The sequence below is a fragment of the Quercus lobata genome, chromosome 5 (assembly GCF_001633185.2).
Source record: "Quercus lobata isolate SW786 chromosome 5, ValleyOak3.0 Primary Assembly, whole genome shotgun sequence".
NCBI classification, from domain to species: domain Eukaryota; kingdom Viridiplantae; phylum Streptophyta; class Magnoliopsida; order Fagales; family Fagaceae; genus Quercus; species Quercus lobata.
The window spans coordinates 74,018,297-74,036,039 of record NC_044908.1 but is presented as its reverse complement, the minus strand read 5'-3'; the positions used below and the strand labels follow the sequence as shown (position 1 = coordinate 74,036,039).

The window sequence follows — 17,743 nt, the reverse complement described above, 5'->3', positions numbered from 1 at the left end:
ATAACAACTGATTACAAATTTAATCCGGAAAACACGCATGCTTTCATTGCAAACACAAGGACATGATTACCACGTCCTATTTAAAAGCGTCAATTATGCAAATTCTCATGCTGTGTCCACTTTAAGAAAAGTAGTTCAATGAGTACATGATAAAGAGAATAAAGTAGAGATACTTAAACCAAATTCAAAGCAATTCCCACCCAAGATAAAGACCCAGGAGCGAAGTTTCTTCATTCAGAAGCCTCCATCCATATATCTTTAAAAATGCAGTATAAAGCCACCACCACTAGCACCAAGCTCCCTGAGAAAATGGCTGCAATTGCTGCTCCAGTTGCAATAGGCACACGAGGCACCGTAGGATCGCTTGTCAGAAAGGAAATTGAGTATTTCAGCAAGGTTGAAATAGACCAATGTGGAAGCTCCCGAAAGCCTCAGGGACAAATTGTGGACATGGCTTCCACCAGTGGTCACTCCAAGCCTGGTCTTTGGTTCTTGATAATGACATGGAGAAGGAAGAAGAGGAGAAACAGTAGCGGGATCCTGCCAAGCATGTGTTCTGTTGTTGAAGTTTCGGAAAGCAATCGTCTAAACAGAATCCCCGGTTACAATTACAGAATCCTTAAGAATGACTTCAACATCTAGTTGATGCTTTGTGAGCTCTTTGAGCCAGTTTGTTCTAAGTCTGCGCAATGCCTTATGCCAGTGTTTCAAGTCCAGAACTTCTACGATTGTTGATTTCTCTTGTCAGGTTCCTACATTAGGTGCAAGTATTTTTTGGAATAATGTTTTCGGAGTGAGCACAAGGATCTATTATGCAGCTTTTTGAAGGTCATGCTGTTTCTAAAGCTTCACAACTGATGGCTCATCTGATATGTTAAAAATTTTGATGTCATAGAATCAAATTCTTGTAGTAGTGGTACAGAACTTTGGAAATCCTTTTTCTTGGAGATCATGGTGTACATTGAAGCTCATGAATTACATACAAAAATCATGGTAGGGAAAGCTTGCCACTCTCAATAGCCTCAAGTGTCCCTGCTGTAAAAGTTTCAATCATTGACCGACAGAATTTTCATACGGAAGAAAGGATTGAGTCAGACGTATATACCCTTCAAAGGAAAGTTTGTGATCATCTTCTTTTCTTTTCTTTTTTTCTTTTTTATGAATAAGTTTGTGATCATCTTATGCAGGAATGAGACTCAATTTGTATTTATTTGATTTGTAAAAGATTTACTTAGTATTAAAAATAAAAAGTCAGAAATAGATTTATAGTTTTGTTTTTTATTCTATTTTAGTTGGGCAATGTGGTTTGTGAATTAAACATTCTAGTGGCTAACCTGCTTCCCCACTATCCAAAAGATTAGAAATCCAAAAAAATTTATGTATGAATACAAAAGAAATCTGTAAAAATCCATTTATAAGTTATAACATGACACCCAATTTGTTTTAGAATGGACCGAAATTGACTGAATTGACAAAAGTGGATTGACATTGTTTGAATGGACCTAAGTGGACCAAACTGGACCGAAATTTCAGAATTAGATGTTAATAGATAGGTAAACAAGGAAAATTTTCTGCCATACTGGGAATTAAAATGGACAGCTTATATTATAAAGAACAAAAAACAAAAGTCACATGTAGACTTGTAGTGCATCAGGGTTGGCATTCAAACTTGAGTATTTTGGTAAATTCACAATTGCTGTTGAGACTAACAAAGGAATGCTGCACAGAGCTTTTTGCATCACATCAAGGTTTTTTTTTTTTTTTTTAAATAAAAAATTTAATAATTCACCAAAGATCACGGATAGTTTGGTGAATTCCAGCCGAAATCAAGGAAAGATAAACAAATCCAAAGTACGTAAACAGAACCATTTGTCAGGGTACTGTTCTCTTTTTTTATTCCCAAAAATATAGAGTAAGACATTGATTTCTCAATAAAATCAACCCTTTTGATTACATTGATTTCGGCATTTCAACTGGAGGAGATGGGATGTTCTTGAAGTGTATCTAAACAAGAATGCGGCAAAGCATACTGGACTGGACACGGACACAAAACTTCTAGAATATGTTTTAGACATTCATATTTTTGGACTAATGTGCATGTCAACATAAATGAATGTATAGTGTAGAATAGTTTTCATTTACCATTGCAGAAGCTCCTGATAAAATTTAGAAGGAAGCATTTAATAATGTTTAACTGTATAAAAATTGAGAAATTAGGAGGTTAGAATTTTATTTTCTTTTTTATGGGGCTTGGAATTTTACAACTCTAGGCTCCATTTTTTTTTTCCTAAATTCTCAGAGAACAATGAAAATTCTGATGTTTCATGAGGCATGAATTATTGTGATAGTGATCTCAGGTTACTAAACAATACACATTTTTAGATGCTTGCATTATATGAGGTACAAGGGGTGCTGACAATATGAACCTTCCCAGGAAAATGGTCTACAATGTACTCACATGTTAAATATACACATTATGATAAAATATAGAAGCTACAATTTCAGTTCGGTCATTTTTTTTTTTTAATAATGATAGGATTTATGATTTTTTTATTTTTTAGTTTTATATGATGAGATTTGAACTTATGACGTCTACTTCATCAATTGAACTGCTAAATTAGATACAGCTACAGGGTGACATTCGTAGTAGCAGGCCTTACACTTTGAACAACTTGCATATTGTTGGACTGTGACAGAGGAGCTTATATCTTTATATATCAAATTCTAGACCATGGGTTTGTTTTCCACATTTCAGTTAGTTGCAAGAGCTTCAGTCCCTTTGATGCTACAGCTCTCTCCCTCTATTGCCACTTTCTTCTCTCACAGATTCAGCATGTGCACCACTGCATTTTGATAAATCTGAAGCAATTTTCTCATCGTCTCTTGGCGTTGCCAGATGCTCAATAGCAGTTACAACATCACCCATCAAAGGTCGGGTGTCAGCTTCCTCTTGAAGACACATTGCAGCAACTGCAAGAGCTTGATAAAGACCCTTTACAGGGTAATTTCCTTTTAGCAAAGGGTCAGCCATTAATGTAAACTTCATTCTGTCCCTAAAAAGCGGCTGTGCCTGCAGGATGAAAATAGAAATTTTTACCAAGCTCTTGATAGAAAATGAATTCCAACCTCATAATTCTAACAAATTGTAAAGATCATCATATTTAATTGAACATTAAAAAAATCTAAAGGATGAATACTCCTAGACTGTAAGTCCGTTGGAGGAATGTTTTGTCTTTTTGTGATTTATATGCTGTAAAGGGATTAGGCAAAGGTGAAAACAAGTGTATCAAAGTTATTTCAAAGAACATGGTAACTTATTTTTTAATGGAACAATCTATTCTAACCACCTAGTGGAGAAAGATTTTAGTCACCTACAAAAGTAGTTACATTAAAGATTTGCAGAGTTAAGTGCTACTTATGAACATACCCAAGTAATTAGGTTCTGCTCCTCAGTCATTCTTGCTGTATCAATAGCTCTCCTACCTGTGATTAATTCCAGAAACACAACACCAAAACTATACACATCAGACTTTGTTGTCAGTTGTCCTGTTGAAGCATACTCTGGTGCACAATAGCCATAGGTCCCCATCACCCTTGTGGACACATGGTCCTTGCCTCCTGTTGGACCTATCTTAGCGAGTCCGAAATCAGAGAGCTTTGGAAAGAGTTCCTCATCTAATAAAATGTTAGATGCTTTAAAATCACGATAAATCACCGGCGGTTTGGCAAAGTCATGCAAGTATTCTAGTCCTTTAGCTGCTCCTGCAGCTATTTTCATCCTGGTATACCAATCCAGAGGCTTCCTACCTGGAGGTAATTCTGAAGAATTAAAGAAACTAATTAGTTTTATTATCAAGACCTTCGTTACAATTGATTAGACAATACTAGTAAAGAGTCCATGAAATTGAGCTGTTAAGTTGAAAGAATTACTTTTTTTAGGCATACCTAGAAGATGATTTTCCAAAGATCCATTGGCCATGAATTCATAAACTAAAATTCTTTGATCACCATCTGCACAATAGCCAATCAAATCAACAAGATTTGGGTGTTCAACCAGACTTAACATCAGAACCTCTGCAAAGAATTCTCTACTTCCTTGCAATCCTTTCCTGTCAAGTTGCTTAACAGCCACAACCTGCATATAATAAACCCAAGCATGAAACTCCGAAGATAATTTAGGATGACACTCTTGTGTGTCTCAGAGAGAGAGAGAGAGAGAGAGAGAGAGAGGGAAGAGAGACCTGATCAGTGTTCCCTATGTATCCTTTGTACACCCTCCCAAATCCACCTTCGCCTACCAGACAATCAGGATTGAAGTTGTCAGTTGCAGCAGCCAAATCATAAAATGTGAAGACTTGAGCAGAAATTCTTGCATGTCCTAATTTCAGTATCTCTTGAGCAAGATTCCTATGCTTGCTGCTTCCTGCACATTAATAACAAAGCCTATGTAAGAGTCATTTGCCGAGTTTTCACAATCATGATTCAAAAATTCAGCTGAAATAATTCTGATCAACTGCATTAAGAATCATAAGAGATAGAATTAAAAGTTGCTTATGAATGTATACAACACTATATATAAGGTCAAACCCTCACAACTTTTATGAAAAGAAGCTTTAGTTTCAGATTTCAACTCAATCATTGTTCTAACTTCTTAGGGTTTTCAAAATAACACCACGTAATCTATACATGATCCTTTTTCAATTCACATCAATAAGCATTTTCCGTCCATGAAAATTTCTGAGAACGTTTAATCAAATGCCAATAACAAAAGTAGTAGAACCTCACCAAATTAAAACCAAATTCCATGAGGCATGAAAATGAAATAAAATACTTAACTTGAACTAACAAATAAATAATTTATATTTTACTGCAATCTGCAAAGTTATCAACAAATGAATAGCTTTACTCCTTACTCATAGCACAGATACATATATATATATATATATATTTTTTTTTTTTCCATTTTTTAAAGACATTAAAAGAAGAAAAAGAAAAACATGCAGGTGGCCGCCTTGATTCCATCTTTATCACCTTTGAAGATGCAATGAAAGATATATGTTATAGCCTCATAGGGAGGAAAAGACCAATGATGGCAGCAACAAACACATAGTAGCAACTTGTTTTGAGGGTTAAACACAGTGGGTTCCTTTGGAGAGTGGAGGGTTGGTAATGCAACCTTTGAAATAAAGTATATGTAGAAAAAGGAAATGAAGACGAAAGCAATTTCTTCAGGCTTATGTCATTGCAAGTTGGCCCACCTGGCACCTGACATTTTCTCTCTGCATGTGTGTGTGTGTGTTTTGTTGGAGTGGTCAATGTGTGTTAGAATTGTGTAATTAAATGATTAAATTTACCATATCCTAATAGTTTAAGCTTTTGGGATAATCAGTAATTTAACAATGTGTGATCTGCTTTTCTTGGTTATGGTTTGGCAGAGAGACTTGGATTAGGATTCTCTTGTATGAAAGAGTAGAGGAAAATTCGTAGGATAAAGAAGGCACTGGAACAAAAACAAATCAAAAGTTTATGGATCAGTGTATAAGGATAGGGAAATCTATAGCAGCCCACTCACAACATGTGAATCCCACATCTAAAAAGACAGCATTAATTCTTTGTGATAGAATAAAAGGCAATATGAAACATAAATTTTCATCCAAAAACCCCCGATAAATTTCAAATGGGCTAAACACATTAGCACCAAATAGAAACAATAGTATTACGGACACACTCAAATTTCACATGTGATCCACGTCCAAGGAGACAACTTTACCTTTTGGCGATACAATAAAAAGTAATAGGAATATAAATCTTCACACAAAAAAACATAAAAACTCATAATAATCATTTCAAAGGTGCATTAAACACAGTACACTACATAAGAAACTAATAAAGTCTTTTTTATATATGCTACCTGTTTTCATTGAGAAGGTTGAAACCATGGATGCATATGTTTGTCGAGCATCATATTCCCTTCTGCCTCTGACTCTCCTGAACCAAACCAAAGGCCGCTTCGCTCTACACTTGAAGCAGTCCATCTCCTACCAACCGGCCTTTGCTACAAACTCTATCAAAACTCTTAATCACACCCTTTTCAGGAACGGAACTCAATATCAAACTCAAAATGAAATATTATACAAAGAGCAGAGAATAAGCTCTTTGTATAATGTTATGAAATTTTCTTAGAGAATAAGCTCTTTCTAAGATTTGAGAAACTGAAAAAACAACGTTACTATGGCAGAACTGGTTTTCCGCTTTGTCGGGAGGAACAATATTAGGAGTGTTAGAACTTAGAATGTAAGTTTTGCTATGGTTATTGATTTCTATAGTTAATCCATTCACATTTCTATACATGTATAGTGCTTTATTTAGTATAGAGAGAGAGAGAGAGAGAGAAAGCTGTTAAGGCTGTTCTGTTGAATGAAACTGACGCGTACACTTTCCTGCCTCTCGAGAACCAACTTTTTCTTCTCCTCTAATGGAAAATGCCAATATTTCATGCATAAAAATCTCTTGCAAACCGGTTGGGATAAATATCCTCTAAACTATGCTACAGTGTGTTAATTTACTTCTATTTTATCACATAACCCATTCAATGATTTAAATAAATTATATAACTTCTAAATAGGTCATGTAATAGTACATGTAAAATGTCATTTTTAATGATCACACGGTATTTTATATATATATATATATATATTGATAATTCGATAGTTGAGGGAGGGAAGATTTGAACCGCAATGTCTCTACTGAAAACACTAAAAAATATCAATCATTTTTGTTACTTCTTACGTCTCAAATTTTTGGTCTTGTTTCGAAAACACAATTTTTAAAGGGAAAATTATTTATTATCTTATCTCCTATATAAATAGATACAAATTTACCCTTAAATAAATGAGTCCAAATCTTTTGTCCTATCTTTCCTACTCCACCACATGCTCTACCAATAAAAATTTGCCATATGTACACCTATCTAATTCAAATCTAATTTTCAATCTTTTAGTGTTTCAGTTTCTTAATATAAATCAAAAAACAAAAAAGTAAAAAGAAAAAAAATTAAAAATAAAAAAACTCAAATAATCCCCACCAGCCACCACCACCAAATTCGTCGACGCTACTAGGAGGAGATCGCCGACGCCATCAACGTCCATCCCCACCGCCTCCTTGTCTTCAAAATCCATGTTTGATATTAGTTTTGTGACATCTTGTTGGTGGGTATCCATGACCACCATTCTTCTTCAAATCTATGGCTGGTACCGAGACATGGTGGTAGTGTGGCCGTGATGGTGTCACCATCTCTTCCTGGAGGTGATGAACAAGAGTGGTGGACTGGTGGTGATTGGTGGGAGATGTGTTTTTTTTTTTTTTTTTATAATTAATTTTTGGTAATTGACAACCGGTGGTGGTGGGTGGTAGGCCGGCAGGGGTGAGTGGCCGTTGATGACATTAACAATCTCCTTTAGGTGGTGTCAGCAAAGGTTGGTGGTGGAGTAGTGGTGGTGGCTGGTGGGGATGGTTTGAGTTTTTTTTTTAATTTTTTATTTATTTTAGGAAATTATATAATAAAATGCTGAAAATTAGATTTGAATTAAATAGGTGTACATGGGGCAAATTTTTATTGATGTAACATGGGGGTAGAGTAGGAAAGATCAGACAGAAGATTTGGACTCTAAATGAATTGTTAGACTTGTTTAGAAAACTCAAAAATTTTAAATGCTCATTAAATTAAAGTAGGGACACAATTGGAACGTTAGTAAATTAGTGGGTTTAATTTCAAAAATAGAACAACATTTTGAGACATCCTAAAATATAATACAGGACCAACAATTTAGGACAAAGTTACTATATTTTTATGATGACTAGTGGACCTACACCCCTTCACTCAACCTATAATCCATATTCTAACCTAGTACCAAACAACCGCCATTTGAGTCAACAAGCTAGTGCTGTCGAGTGCAATTGTGGTTGATAAGCCTTAATATTGACTTTCTTTTTCTATTTTTTGGCAATTATTGAGATGGTATGTTGTGATTTGTGTACAATAAAAATAGTATTCATAGTGGGCACTGGACACATATAAAATGGGTCATTATTGGCTACTCCAAGAGTATACTCCCTTCCTCTCACACAGGAGTGGATCCCACTCACCATGGTGTACATCCTCATGTGAGAGAGAGATAGTATACTCCCAGACTACCTAATAAATTTCACATATAAAAGTAGGAATGATAAATCAAGCCACTCATAGCTATTTTAAAACTTGGGCCCAACTTAGGAAAAAGTTTCTTTATATTTCTTTATTTATCAAAAGGGCATATTCAAATATTATAACAATGTGTTTGTGTCTTTGTACTTGTTAAGTATGAGACTTAATGTAAGTACATATAATTTTTTATATGTATATTGTTAAAAATATACTGTATAAAATATTTAAAATTAGAGTATATACATTTGTAGTGAAGTTTATACACTATTAAATTATTGTCTGTAATATATTGATAATATAAATAGTACATTTCAAAATAAAATTTTTTTTTAAATTTTTTTATTTGATAAAGAGTTTGACAAAAATTTTATATTTTATATAGAGTTTGAAAATTATACATTTTTAACAAAATAAGGTTGGTGAATCTTATTATTATAAATTCACAACAAAATAATTTATTGAATTAACTCAAATAATGGTTCTAAAAAAAAATTAAAGATTTAGCTCAAAATAATATAATTTTAACTATAATTTACATATTAATTAATAGCATATATTTGAAACGATACAATATTTTAGTCAAGATATATATTGTAAATGAAGAAAAAATAATTTAATTAAGTACCTCTGGAATCAATAAGAAAATAAGTTAGACTTAAACATTAATCTAATTTGATGATAAACTCAAACTCAACTCACATTTGAGATATAATTAAATGAACCAATCTTGAAAATTTAATTCATCCCGCATGAATGTGATATTAGATCAATTATTATTTGCTTTCAAAGAAAAAAGGACAAAGTTTGGTTTCAAATCGGTATACAAATATCTTTTTTGAATACATGAATTATAAGAATATAAATGTATATCATTCAAACAGATCACATAACTCGTTAAAAAAAGTAACTTGACTAAAATACACATAAACGATTTCTTCAATAGCCACATTTAGAGTCCGACTGGTTAGCAGTGAAAAAGTGGGAAGATAGAAAATGGGGAGAGGATGGAAAAACGAGGGGATAGAAAAGATTTTTGTTTTTCCTCATGTTGTTTTGTTGAAGGGGTGGAAAAAAATGGAGTGATGGAAAACTTTTTTATTTAGTTGAAATGAAAAAAAGATTTGATAAAAAAAAATGTAAATTGCATAGATTTACTCTCATGTCCCTAGTAAATAATTTTAAAAAATATATATATCTTATTAGGAAAAAAAAAACTAAAGTTAAGGTAAAAAGAATAAAGTCAAAACTGTAACTTAAATGGAAAAAGAAAAAAAGGAAAAAAAATCAATGTAAAAAATATTGTTGGGGGTGGGGGGAGGAATAGGGGTAAATGGGTAATTCCATCGGCCCTTTTTCTTCTCCCCCATTTTCTCTCAATTTTGAGGGGATTAAATTCTGATGGGTTCAGAGAGAGAATGGTCATATCCCACCATTTTCTCACCTCTTTTTTCTCCAAACCAAATACACCCATGATCCATTTTTAGTTTTCTTTTATATTTTCTCTCCCTCACTTTTTTATTCACCTTAATTAAGCATACCAAATAAAGAAAGTGCTAAGTACACAAGGTCCACACCTCGTCCTCAAGTGGTTGATTGTGATTAGCAGAAGTAAAATGTTGGATAAACCACTTGACCACTCACACTCACAACTCACAATGTTGCGAGTTGTTGACTTTTTTTTTTTTTTTTTTTTTGTATTTCTAGCATTTCTCAAATGAATAATTACAAGGATAAAATTTAGTTACAAAATTAGTTATAACTTTTTTTTTTTTTTTTGAGAAAGTTGTAACTTAATACTATAACCTTACTCAATAAAATAAACATCATTAGATATTTTAAAAATCTAACTGTTGAATTAAATGTTCTTTATGTTCTTAATACACATGTCAAATTTTGTGTCAATCAGATATTATTTTCCATATATTTTATGCATAATTTTAAACTACAAAAAATTGCAATTTAAACAATTTATTGATTACATAGCTATTAATCTTTAATTTTCTTAAAATTTTACAAGTATGAAGTATATAACAATAAGATGTAAGGTTGTAGTATAAAATTACAACCAATTTCTTTCTAAAATAAAATAATAATAATAATTACAACAAATTTTGTAACCCTAAATTTTATTCTAATTACATAATGAAAACTTATGGATAAGGACCCCACCTTAAGCCATCCACGTGGGATACGACTTTGAAGCCACCATAAGCCATCACGTGGACCTTTTAGATAAAACCCACATGTCACCCCAAAAGTCAGTCACTGGCTCTTTCAGCACACCTCCTAAAACTTTGCCAACCCTAATTCCCCCACACAGTGACACAGACACAAACACACATGTAAAAAAGACAAACCAAACCCAGAAGAATTTCCCAAAACACAAACTATAATATGTTATTACAACAACAATAATGGTGTTGTTCAGGTCTCTCAAAACCCTTATCAAAAACCCACAAAGATCAAGGTCTTTCCTCACTTCTCTCACTGCCACAGCCACAAGCCACCCCACAATCACACTCCAATACTTCCCTCTCTCTCACCCTCTCTTTCGTTTGCCTTCAACCCCATTTTCCAAATGGGTCACAACCCCATTTCGTGGTCCGCTTTTTCTCTCTTTTCCTCCGTGGAAACTCTCTCAATCCGCCACTCCTCTTTACCTCCGTGGAAACGCCGTTGTTTTCCGCCGTAAGGTGCAGGCTTTTAATCTTCACCTGCTCAGAACTACCACTGCTTTTCCCACTAAGTTTAGCCAGGCTTTGTTGGACTATAGGGTCGAGAAGAGAGAGTCAGTTGATGATGGGTTTTTGGAGAGCTTTGCCAATGTGCCCAATTTGATCTCTATGGGCCGATTGATTTCTGGTCCTGTGCTTGGTTGGTATGTTTTCTTTTGATAATTTACGTTCTGTTTGGTTGATGGGAAATTTGAGTATTTGATATGAGGGTTTTTTTAGTTTTGTTAAAAACCTGAGTTTTTTGTATTTATCAGTGAAAATGCTTGTGTGGGTAGATGAGGAAATGGGAAGATTTTTCTGAGTTTAGATAGTTTAATGTTAGATAGTTAAGGGTTATTTTGCTAAGAGCCTTGTAGCTCAATTGGCAACTTCCCATTGAATTGTAACTATAAAAAAAATTAAGGGATATTTTGCTTTGATCAATGTGTTGCTTAAAGTTGTGAATTCACATTTTTACTTAGTAACAAGTATATTGTGTGAAATGAGCCAATGACCTTTGGAATTTCCTGCTAATTCGAATGGACACTTTCAGGGTTCAAATCCCCTTTCCTCAACTTAAAATGAATTAAAAAAAAAATGTATATTGAGTGAGACGAGATGAACACTAAAATGGGGGATTAAATTGCACGCTATTCTTTTGATTTTACTTCAAAGAACTGCATAAGGGACCATTGTAATGGTAGCTATTCATGTATGTTTAAAGAGGGTGACTCTATCAAACATTTGGTCAGATGTTGTTCGGATACTAGGGAGTTATAGTCAGCTTGTTCTTTGATAGGAATGACTTTGGTAAGGCCTAATTAATGGTTGGATTATTAAGATCTTGAATGAGTTCAAGCCTTGTTGCAATGGCTAGTGCCTTCCACCAAAAGTGCTAGGTCATGGGTCGAGTCTATGAATCAGACTCCCCAATAAAATTGGGAGTAAGGTTGACTACCGTGACCTCTCCCAAAGCCCAAAAAAATGGGAGCTCGTGCACTATGTACAACCTTTTTTTTTAATTAAGATCTTGAATGGGAATTTGAGAAGAGCAAGGGCCATATAGGTGGTAATGTAATTTTTTTTAATAGTAATTGATATGGTTCATTTGGGAGAAAAAACAGTAGAATGTTGGAGGTTGTGGAACTGCCACAAATTGTTGTTGCTTTAATCTTGCTTCTCTTGAACGTAGGTTATCCCAGATTTTGATTCATCTTTTTACTTATTGCAACTTTTGGATGTTCTTAACTTGGACAATTGATTGAACTCTCTAGCTAGGGTCTTCCCTTGTATACTTATTGAGAAAGTCTGTGCGCACAGTTTTTGTGTCACAACAATTGCCACAACCCTAACATGTGCGATTGTGAGTGGTGGAAAAAAAGTGATGGGTTCATGTGAATTTTGAAAGCGATAGTTCATCAATCACAGTCACACATGTAATTAAAGTGTGACAAAAGTTGTGGCAAATGGTGTGGTCCTATAAGAACTGATAATTATTATCCAAATATTTTTAGGTTTTTATTTCTCCTCCCTGTTATTCTTTATTAGATTTGCTTGAGCATTGTAATTTGAAAGATTGATTGTACTGCTCCCTGTGTACACTGCTGGTGTACATGGGTGATTATATTTTGGTTCAATAATTTTTTGTTACTTATAAAAAAAAAAAAAAAAATTGCCCTTATGTCCTCAAATTTTTAATTATGCTTTAAAATGAATGTTTAAACTTTTAATCGCTTTTTACTGGAAATGTGATTAACAATCGTTATGCAGGATGATCACAAATGAGTGGTATTCATCGGCACTGGTTGGATTGGCTATCTCTGGGGCATCTGACTGGGTGTGGACACGTATATTTTATTTTTATTGGAAATATTTTAGTTAGTATGCTTACTACTTTAATTGATGGGAGCAAATCCTTGTTTTACCAAAATGAGACATTAAATGCTTTTATTTTTCTTCATTCATCATGTAGCTAGATGGATACATGGCTAGGAAGATGAGAATTAATTCTGTAGTGGGTTCCTACCTTGATCCCCTTGCTGACAAGGTAAAAGTTCAAGCCCTTTCTTCCTTCTGAGCTCAGTATAATTGGCCAGTTGCTCGTTGCAGGTTGTATTTGGCTCATTTAGTCTTCCCTGTAGCTGAATTATGTTTTTGTTCCCTCTTCTTGATACAGGTTCTTATTGGATCTGTTGCTTTGGCAATGGTACATATGGATCTTCTGCACTGTAAGTGGTCATAGTCCCTCCCCCTCAATTTTTTGGTAGTGAAATAGTAGTGGTGTAAGCACATAGTCTTGCTTTTGCATTTGAACATATTATATTAGGCTATGACAAGTTTCCTCTCCCCCACTGGCTATGCACACACAAGATGCTAATATTATTAATCATAAGGAGGATGGTGAAAATATAGAAGAGGATGTGCTTGAGTCCAATAAATAGGCTACATTCAACAACGCACAGACGTACAATGCTGATATTATCCAATATAAGTATAGCAGAAACATAGAATGGTTGCTTGAGTCAAGTAATGGGCTACATTTTTGGGTGATTATCACTGGACTATTTATATATATAATATATCTTTAAGCAATTTCAAATCTAATTTTAGCAAGATAAGCACTCTATACTTTTGTTCCACATTCTTATTCTTAGCACCCAATTTATCTTTTTTAATGTAATGATGTCTGCCTGCTATGCTTATTCCACTGTTTAAAAAACTAGATGTCACTAATTTACATAGCCAATTTAAAAATTACTAAGTTTTCAAATTTGCTGCTTGAACTAGTGCCTATTTAATACAGATGAAATTTAAAATTTTTCCCTTTATGCCAATGAGTTTTAGCTTAAATGGCACTTCGTCCTCCCTTTATAATGGGATGGAAGGGTAAGGTCAAGGGTTGAAGAGCCATAGGGTGCATGTGTAACTTACCAATCAAAATGCAATATGTCCTTATCCTTCTGTTTCAAGATGCATGGCTTAACACTACAAATGAATGTAATTTGTTTAATAGATGTCACATGGCAGTAGATATTTGCATCTATAATAATTTGCTGTGGAGCACATAAGTTTGATCTGCATGCATCATCTTGTGTATATGTTTTGGGGGAAATGAATTTCATATTTGGTTTTTGCGTTGTGAAGCTGGACTTGTTGGACTCGTCGTGTTGCGAGATGTCTTCCTTGTCGGTGGTGCAGTATATCAAAGAGCTAGTGGCTTGGGTTGGGAGGTAATATAGCGTATTTTGAGATCATGTGTTATAGGAACTTTTTTTTTTTTTTTTTTTGGGCACCTTTTTCTTCAATTTACAGTCTGTTAGTTATCAAGTTGAAATGTTGATTGGCATTGTCGAGTTTTCCCTTCTTTCAGTGGAAAAGCTGGTTTGATTTCATCAATCTTGACGGTACCCATCCCCTAAAAGTTGAGCCTCTTTTCATTAGCAAGGTAAGCTTTGAGGTTTTTTTTTTTTTTTTTTAATTTAAAAAACCTGATTATATGATGCATGCATTAGTATATTTGGTGTATCTTTGTTCAGCAATGTGGTCTAGGATTTGGGATTTTATGATGCATGCATTAATATATTTGGTGTATCTATGTTCAGCAATGTGGCCTGGGATTTGGGATTTTATGGAATAGGTTATTTAGTAAACTAGTAAAGCTTTATAATGCTCTTCCTATTTTCCGATGAATTTTTTTATGAAATATTTAGTTAGTTAGTTAAGCACAAAATTTCTAAAAAGCATTTTGATCAGCAGTGTAACTGATATCATAGACTGTAGTAAAAGATAATTAGCACAGCAAGCCTGTTGCTGATATCAGACTGTACAAAAAGATAATTAGCACAGCAAGCTTGCAATTAGGTTGATTGATTTTAAACTCTGTCAGGTTGATTAACAAGGAGTACTATTCTTGACAGGTTAATACAGTTTTCCAGTTGGTTTTAGTAGCTGCAGCTCTTCTTCAACCAGAATTTGGAACCCAGGAAACTCAGCCATACATCACATATTTGAGGTAATGCAGCCACTACTCTGTTGGTCTGAATGTTGAATCTGATAATGTTGAATAACTCAAGTCCATTTAATTCCGTGCAGTTGGTTAGTGGCATCAACAACAGTGGGTTCTAGTGCAGCATATGGAGCACGATACTTGAGGAAGAGATCTGCCTTGATTAGTGGAAAATCTTAGTTTCAATCTTTTCCTTGCAGACAACTGAGATAACACCATCAGTTTTGAGATATGTACTGGGTCTCAGCATCAAAGGATTTGAAGAAGTAATGGTGGTACCAAGGTTGTGTATCTGTATACCGATCCACAAGTTAAAACTTTTCAAGGTCATCCTTTACAAGTTCCAGATATCATAGATGAGTTTTGGCCTGTTGGAATTACACACAAATACGCAGAAAATTGCAAAACTTGGTTAACTGTGAAGAGTGATAGCAGTTCTTTTTTCTTTTTCCTTGTTTCCTTATTTTTGGGAGAGTGGTGGTTAAGAGCGAAATTGTTATTGTTAATGAGTTTGTAATTTTTAAACTTTGACAGTGCCAAATTTTGAAAAGAATGATAATAAAAGATGTAGAATTTGTTCTGTTGTATAACTTCTTGCCCATATAATTGATTTCTCATATTGTTACCTGAGGCTTTGCTATCGACAACACCTTGCAAGCCCTGCAATTCAGCATACGATTGAAACTTTAAAAAATAAAAAACCAGACTGGCAGGAAGATTTGAATTTTTTGGTTTGAGATGCTGGATCTTGTTGTGAGATTATGTTCTCTACTACAGTGCTTTTGCATCCTTATATCCTCAAAAGAATATTGCCAGGCTACCCAACCCAACTGGGATCAAATGAGAATATTGCCTATGTGCATTACATCATTTTCACCCTGTTTAAAATATGGTAATTTTCAGCTTATCTTTATAGGTATAGAGTAGGCATTATTTAATGCCCCAGATCTTGGATCTGGTATTTAATCAAACAATCTTGTGAATGAATGATTATCCAGCTCTCTAATTTACAAATGCGATCTTTCACTAAACCTTTCCAATAAGATTGAAGGGCCTCCAGTAAGTCTGAAATTTGAATCAGCATATGACCTGGCCAGATACAATGCACTTTAAAGTTATAACATGATCTCTTATATCGGGACATAAGTTGTGATTGGAAGTTTGGAAGCATAATCAAGCTCATCATGCTTTGTGATTGCTTCCTCCTGGCAACTCAAAATGGTTCTTGACTGCCTTTCAACATTAATGAAAATGCATAGATGAAAAATACATTCCAAGCAAAAGTTGTTGAGAAACACAAAAGATGAGGCTAAGGTTAGTTGCTAGCTTCTTTACCAACATGTCAAAGAGTCAAAGTGCCAGTGAGCAATGGCTTAAATGACCTTTCTCCTTGTAAGAACAAAATGGAAGGTAAAGTCATGGGTTCAAAACCCATCAGGCGCATGTGCAATTAATAAATACCGATTACAATACTGTTTCAATCAAAAGTCTCTCTAGCAGTTGACAAAGAGTGACTTAAGGATGTTCAGTTGCATCCAAACCAGGTTTACATCAACCGTGGAGGTTCAGAAGCAATATCAAGAGGAACTCTTGATGCTCTTCCACTAACACATCCAGCTTAGATGTCTTCATCCATGCCAAATTCCCAGAGCTCATTGGAACCTGTTAGAGAGCAATAAGCTTCTTCCAAAAGTCAAGCAGCTACTACACATGTCGTCAAGGAAACAACCTTCTTCAATAACCTTATTCCAAGGGTACTAAGGGGTTCAAGATGAATCTTAATACAGCCGGTGTTTCTCTAAGCACATAAAGCATCTTGCAGATAGATAATGGTCGCAGACTCCTGCTTTTTATCAGTTATCCAATGCAAACAGTACCCAAGACTTGCTGAATCAGAATCTACGAACCTCATAACAGCAGCTCTGTTTCGAACAACAAATCTTTACATAGCATAAGAACTTATCTCACTAAGACTACACAAAGCACAAAAGCTCAGATGGTCACTTTATTTTTCAGATCAGGGCCACTTAAGTCATATCCCCATGTAGGAAATTTTCACTAGATTTTGCTCTGACAAGCTTTACTTCAGTGAATACATTGGCTAAACTGTATTCCACATTCATTATACAATGGGTAACGCCAATGACCCAGTTGGCACCTCTGTGTCCCCAATCGGGACATCCATGGTAACAATCCAAACATTCTGATATCAAAATAACTCAGTCCATGAGCATCAACATATTTCATTAATATCAACACTCAAGTTCGCATACAGCAACCAAAATGTCTAACTGGCAGCTCCCTATTCAATCACCAGGAACTCAATATTTATATAATGTCGGGACCTACTACCACTAATGTTCTGGAGTTCAACATATTCAAGGCCATTTGGCCAGTTATATTACAGGATTCTTCCTGCAATTTATCATATCCCTAGCCAAGAGATAATATTATCTTAGCTGATGCATGAAATGTTTACCCCTTTTTCTTCTTTTCAATTTTAATCTGATCTAAAGTGCACATTATTGTTGACATGCAAGCCTTGCACACGAATCACAAAAAAGTGTGAATGCACAAATGTGTATTTCAGGTATGTTACAGAGAATTGTCTAAGTCAAACCCCTTGCTCTTTTAAGTACATGATCAAGATGACATGCAAACAGAAACAAATTACTCCAAGATAAAAGAACACTGATCAAATTACAGGAACAATGATGAGCATAAGGCATTCCCTATTAATTGGCTTTGTGTGTGTGTGTGTGTGTGTGAGAGAGAGAGAGAGAGAGAGAGAGGGAGAGATGGATTTTTTTATTCAACATT

At 34.6% G+C, this 17,743-nt stretch overlaps 3 protein-coding genes across 3 annotated transcripts; 2 read left to right on the top strand and 1 right to left on the bottom strand.

Moving 5' to 3' along the window:
- Nucleotides 1–191: 191 nt before the first annotated feature.
- LOC115992242 lies at nucleotides 192–1,037 on the top strand. Its single transcript, XM_031116338.1, has one exon. It carries the CDS (start codon nucleotides 265–267, stop codon nucleotides 640–642), a length of 378 nt encoding a protein of 125 aa, XP_030972198.1. The 5' UTR covers nucleotides 192–264; the 3' UTR covers nucleotides 643–1,037.
- Nucleotides 1,038–2,555: 1,518 nt separating this feature from the next.
- Nucleotides 2,556–6,261, bottom strand: LOC115991826 (probable serine/threonine-protein kinase PBL23). The gene is made up of 5 exons (XM_031115770.1): nucleotides 5,912–6,261; nucleotides 4,242–4,423; nucleotides 3,946–4,135; nucleotides 3,428–3,819; nucleotides 2,556–3,070 (listed from the first exon to the last, which is right to left on the bottom strand). The coding sequence occupies exons 1-5, from the start codon at nucleotides 6,033–6,035 to the stop codon at nucleotides 2,786–2,788; spliced, it is 1,173 nt and encodes a 390-aa protein (XP_030971630.1). The 5' UTR covers nucleotides 6,036–6,261; the 3' UTR covers nucleotides 2,556–2,785.
- A 4,219-nt stretch (nucleotides 6,262–10,480) lies between these two features.
- Nucleotides 10,481–15,553, top strand: LOC115991827 (cardiolipin synthase (CMP-forming), mitochondrial). Its single transcript, XM_031115771.1, has 8 exons — nucleotides 10,481–11,081; nucleotides 12,688–12,754; nucleotides 12,890–12,964; nucleotides 13,094–13,145; nucleotides 14,062–14,147; nucleotides 14,288–14,362; nucleotides 14,835–14,929; nucleotides 15,010–15,553. Exons 1-8 carry the CDS (start codon nucleotides 10,618–10,620, stop codon nucleotides 15,101–15,103), a joined length of 1,008 nt encoding a protein of 335 aa, XP_030971631.1. The 5' UTR covers nucleotides 10,481–10,617; the 3' UTR covers nucleotides 15,104–15,553.
- Nucleotides 15,554–17,743: the final 2,190 nt, after the last annotated feature.

Bases quoted from the DNA above. Each gene is read 5' to 3' on its own strand.
- LOC115991827 (XM_031115771.1), top strand. From the start codon at position 10,618: ATGGTGTTGTTCAGGTCTCTCAAAACCCTTATCAAAAACCCACAAAGA. The intron at 14,148-14,287 runs GTAATATAGCGT...CCCTTCTTTCAG, and splicing joins CTAGTGGCTTGGGTTGGGAG to TGGAAAAGCTGGTTTGATTT. The intron at 14,363-14,834 runs GTAAGCTTTGAG...TATTCTTGACAG, and splicing joins AGCCTCTTTTCATTAGCAAG to GTTAATACAGTTTTCCAGTT.
- LOC115991826 (XM_031115770.1), bottom strand. From the start codon at position 6,035: ATGGACTGCTTCAAGTGTAGAGCGAAGCGGCCTTTGGTTTGGTTCAGG. The intron at 4,136-4,241 runs GTCTCTCTTCCC...TATTATATGCAG, and splicing joins ACATAGGGAACACTGATCAG to GTTGTGGCTGTTAAGCAACT. The intron at 3,820-3,945 runs GTATGCCTAAAA...TTAATTCTTCAG, and splicing joins TTTGGAAAATCATCTTCTAG to AATTACCTCCAGGTAGGAAG.
- LOC115992242 (XM_031116338.1), top strand. From the start codon at position 265: ATGCAGTATAAAGCCACCACCACTAGCACCAAGCTCCCTGAGAAAATG.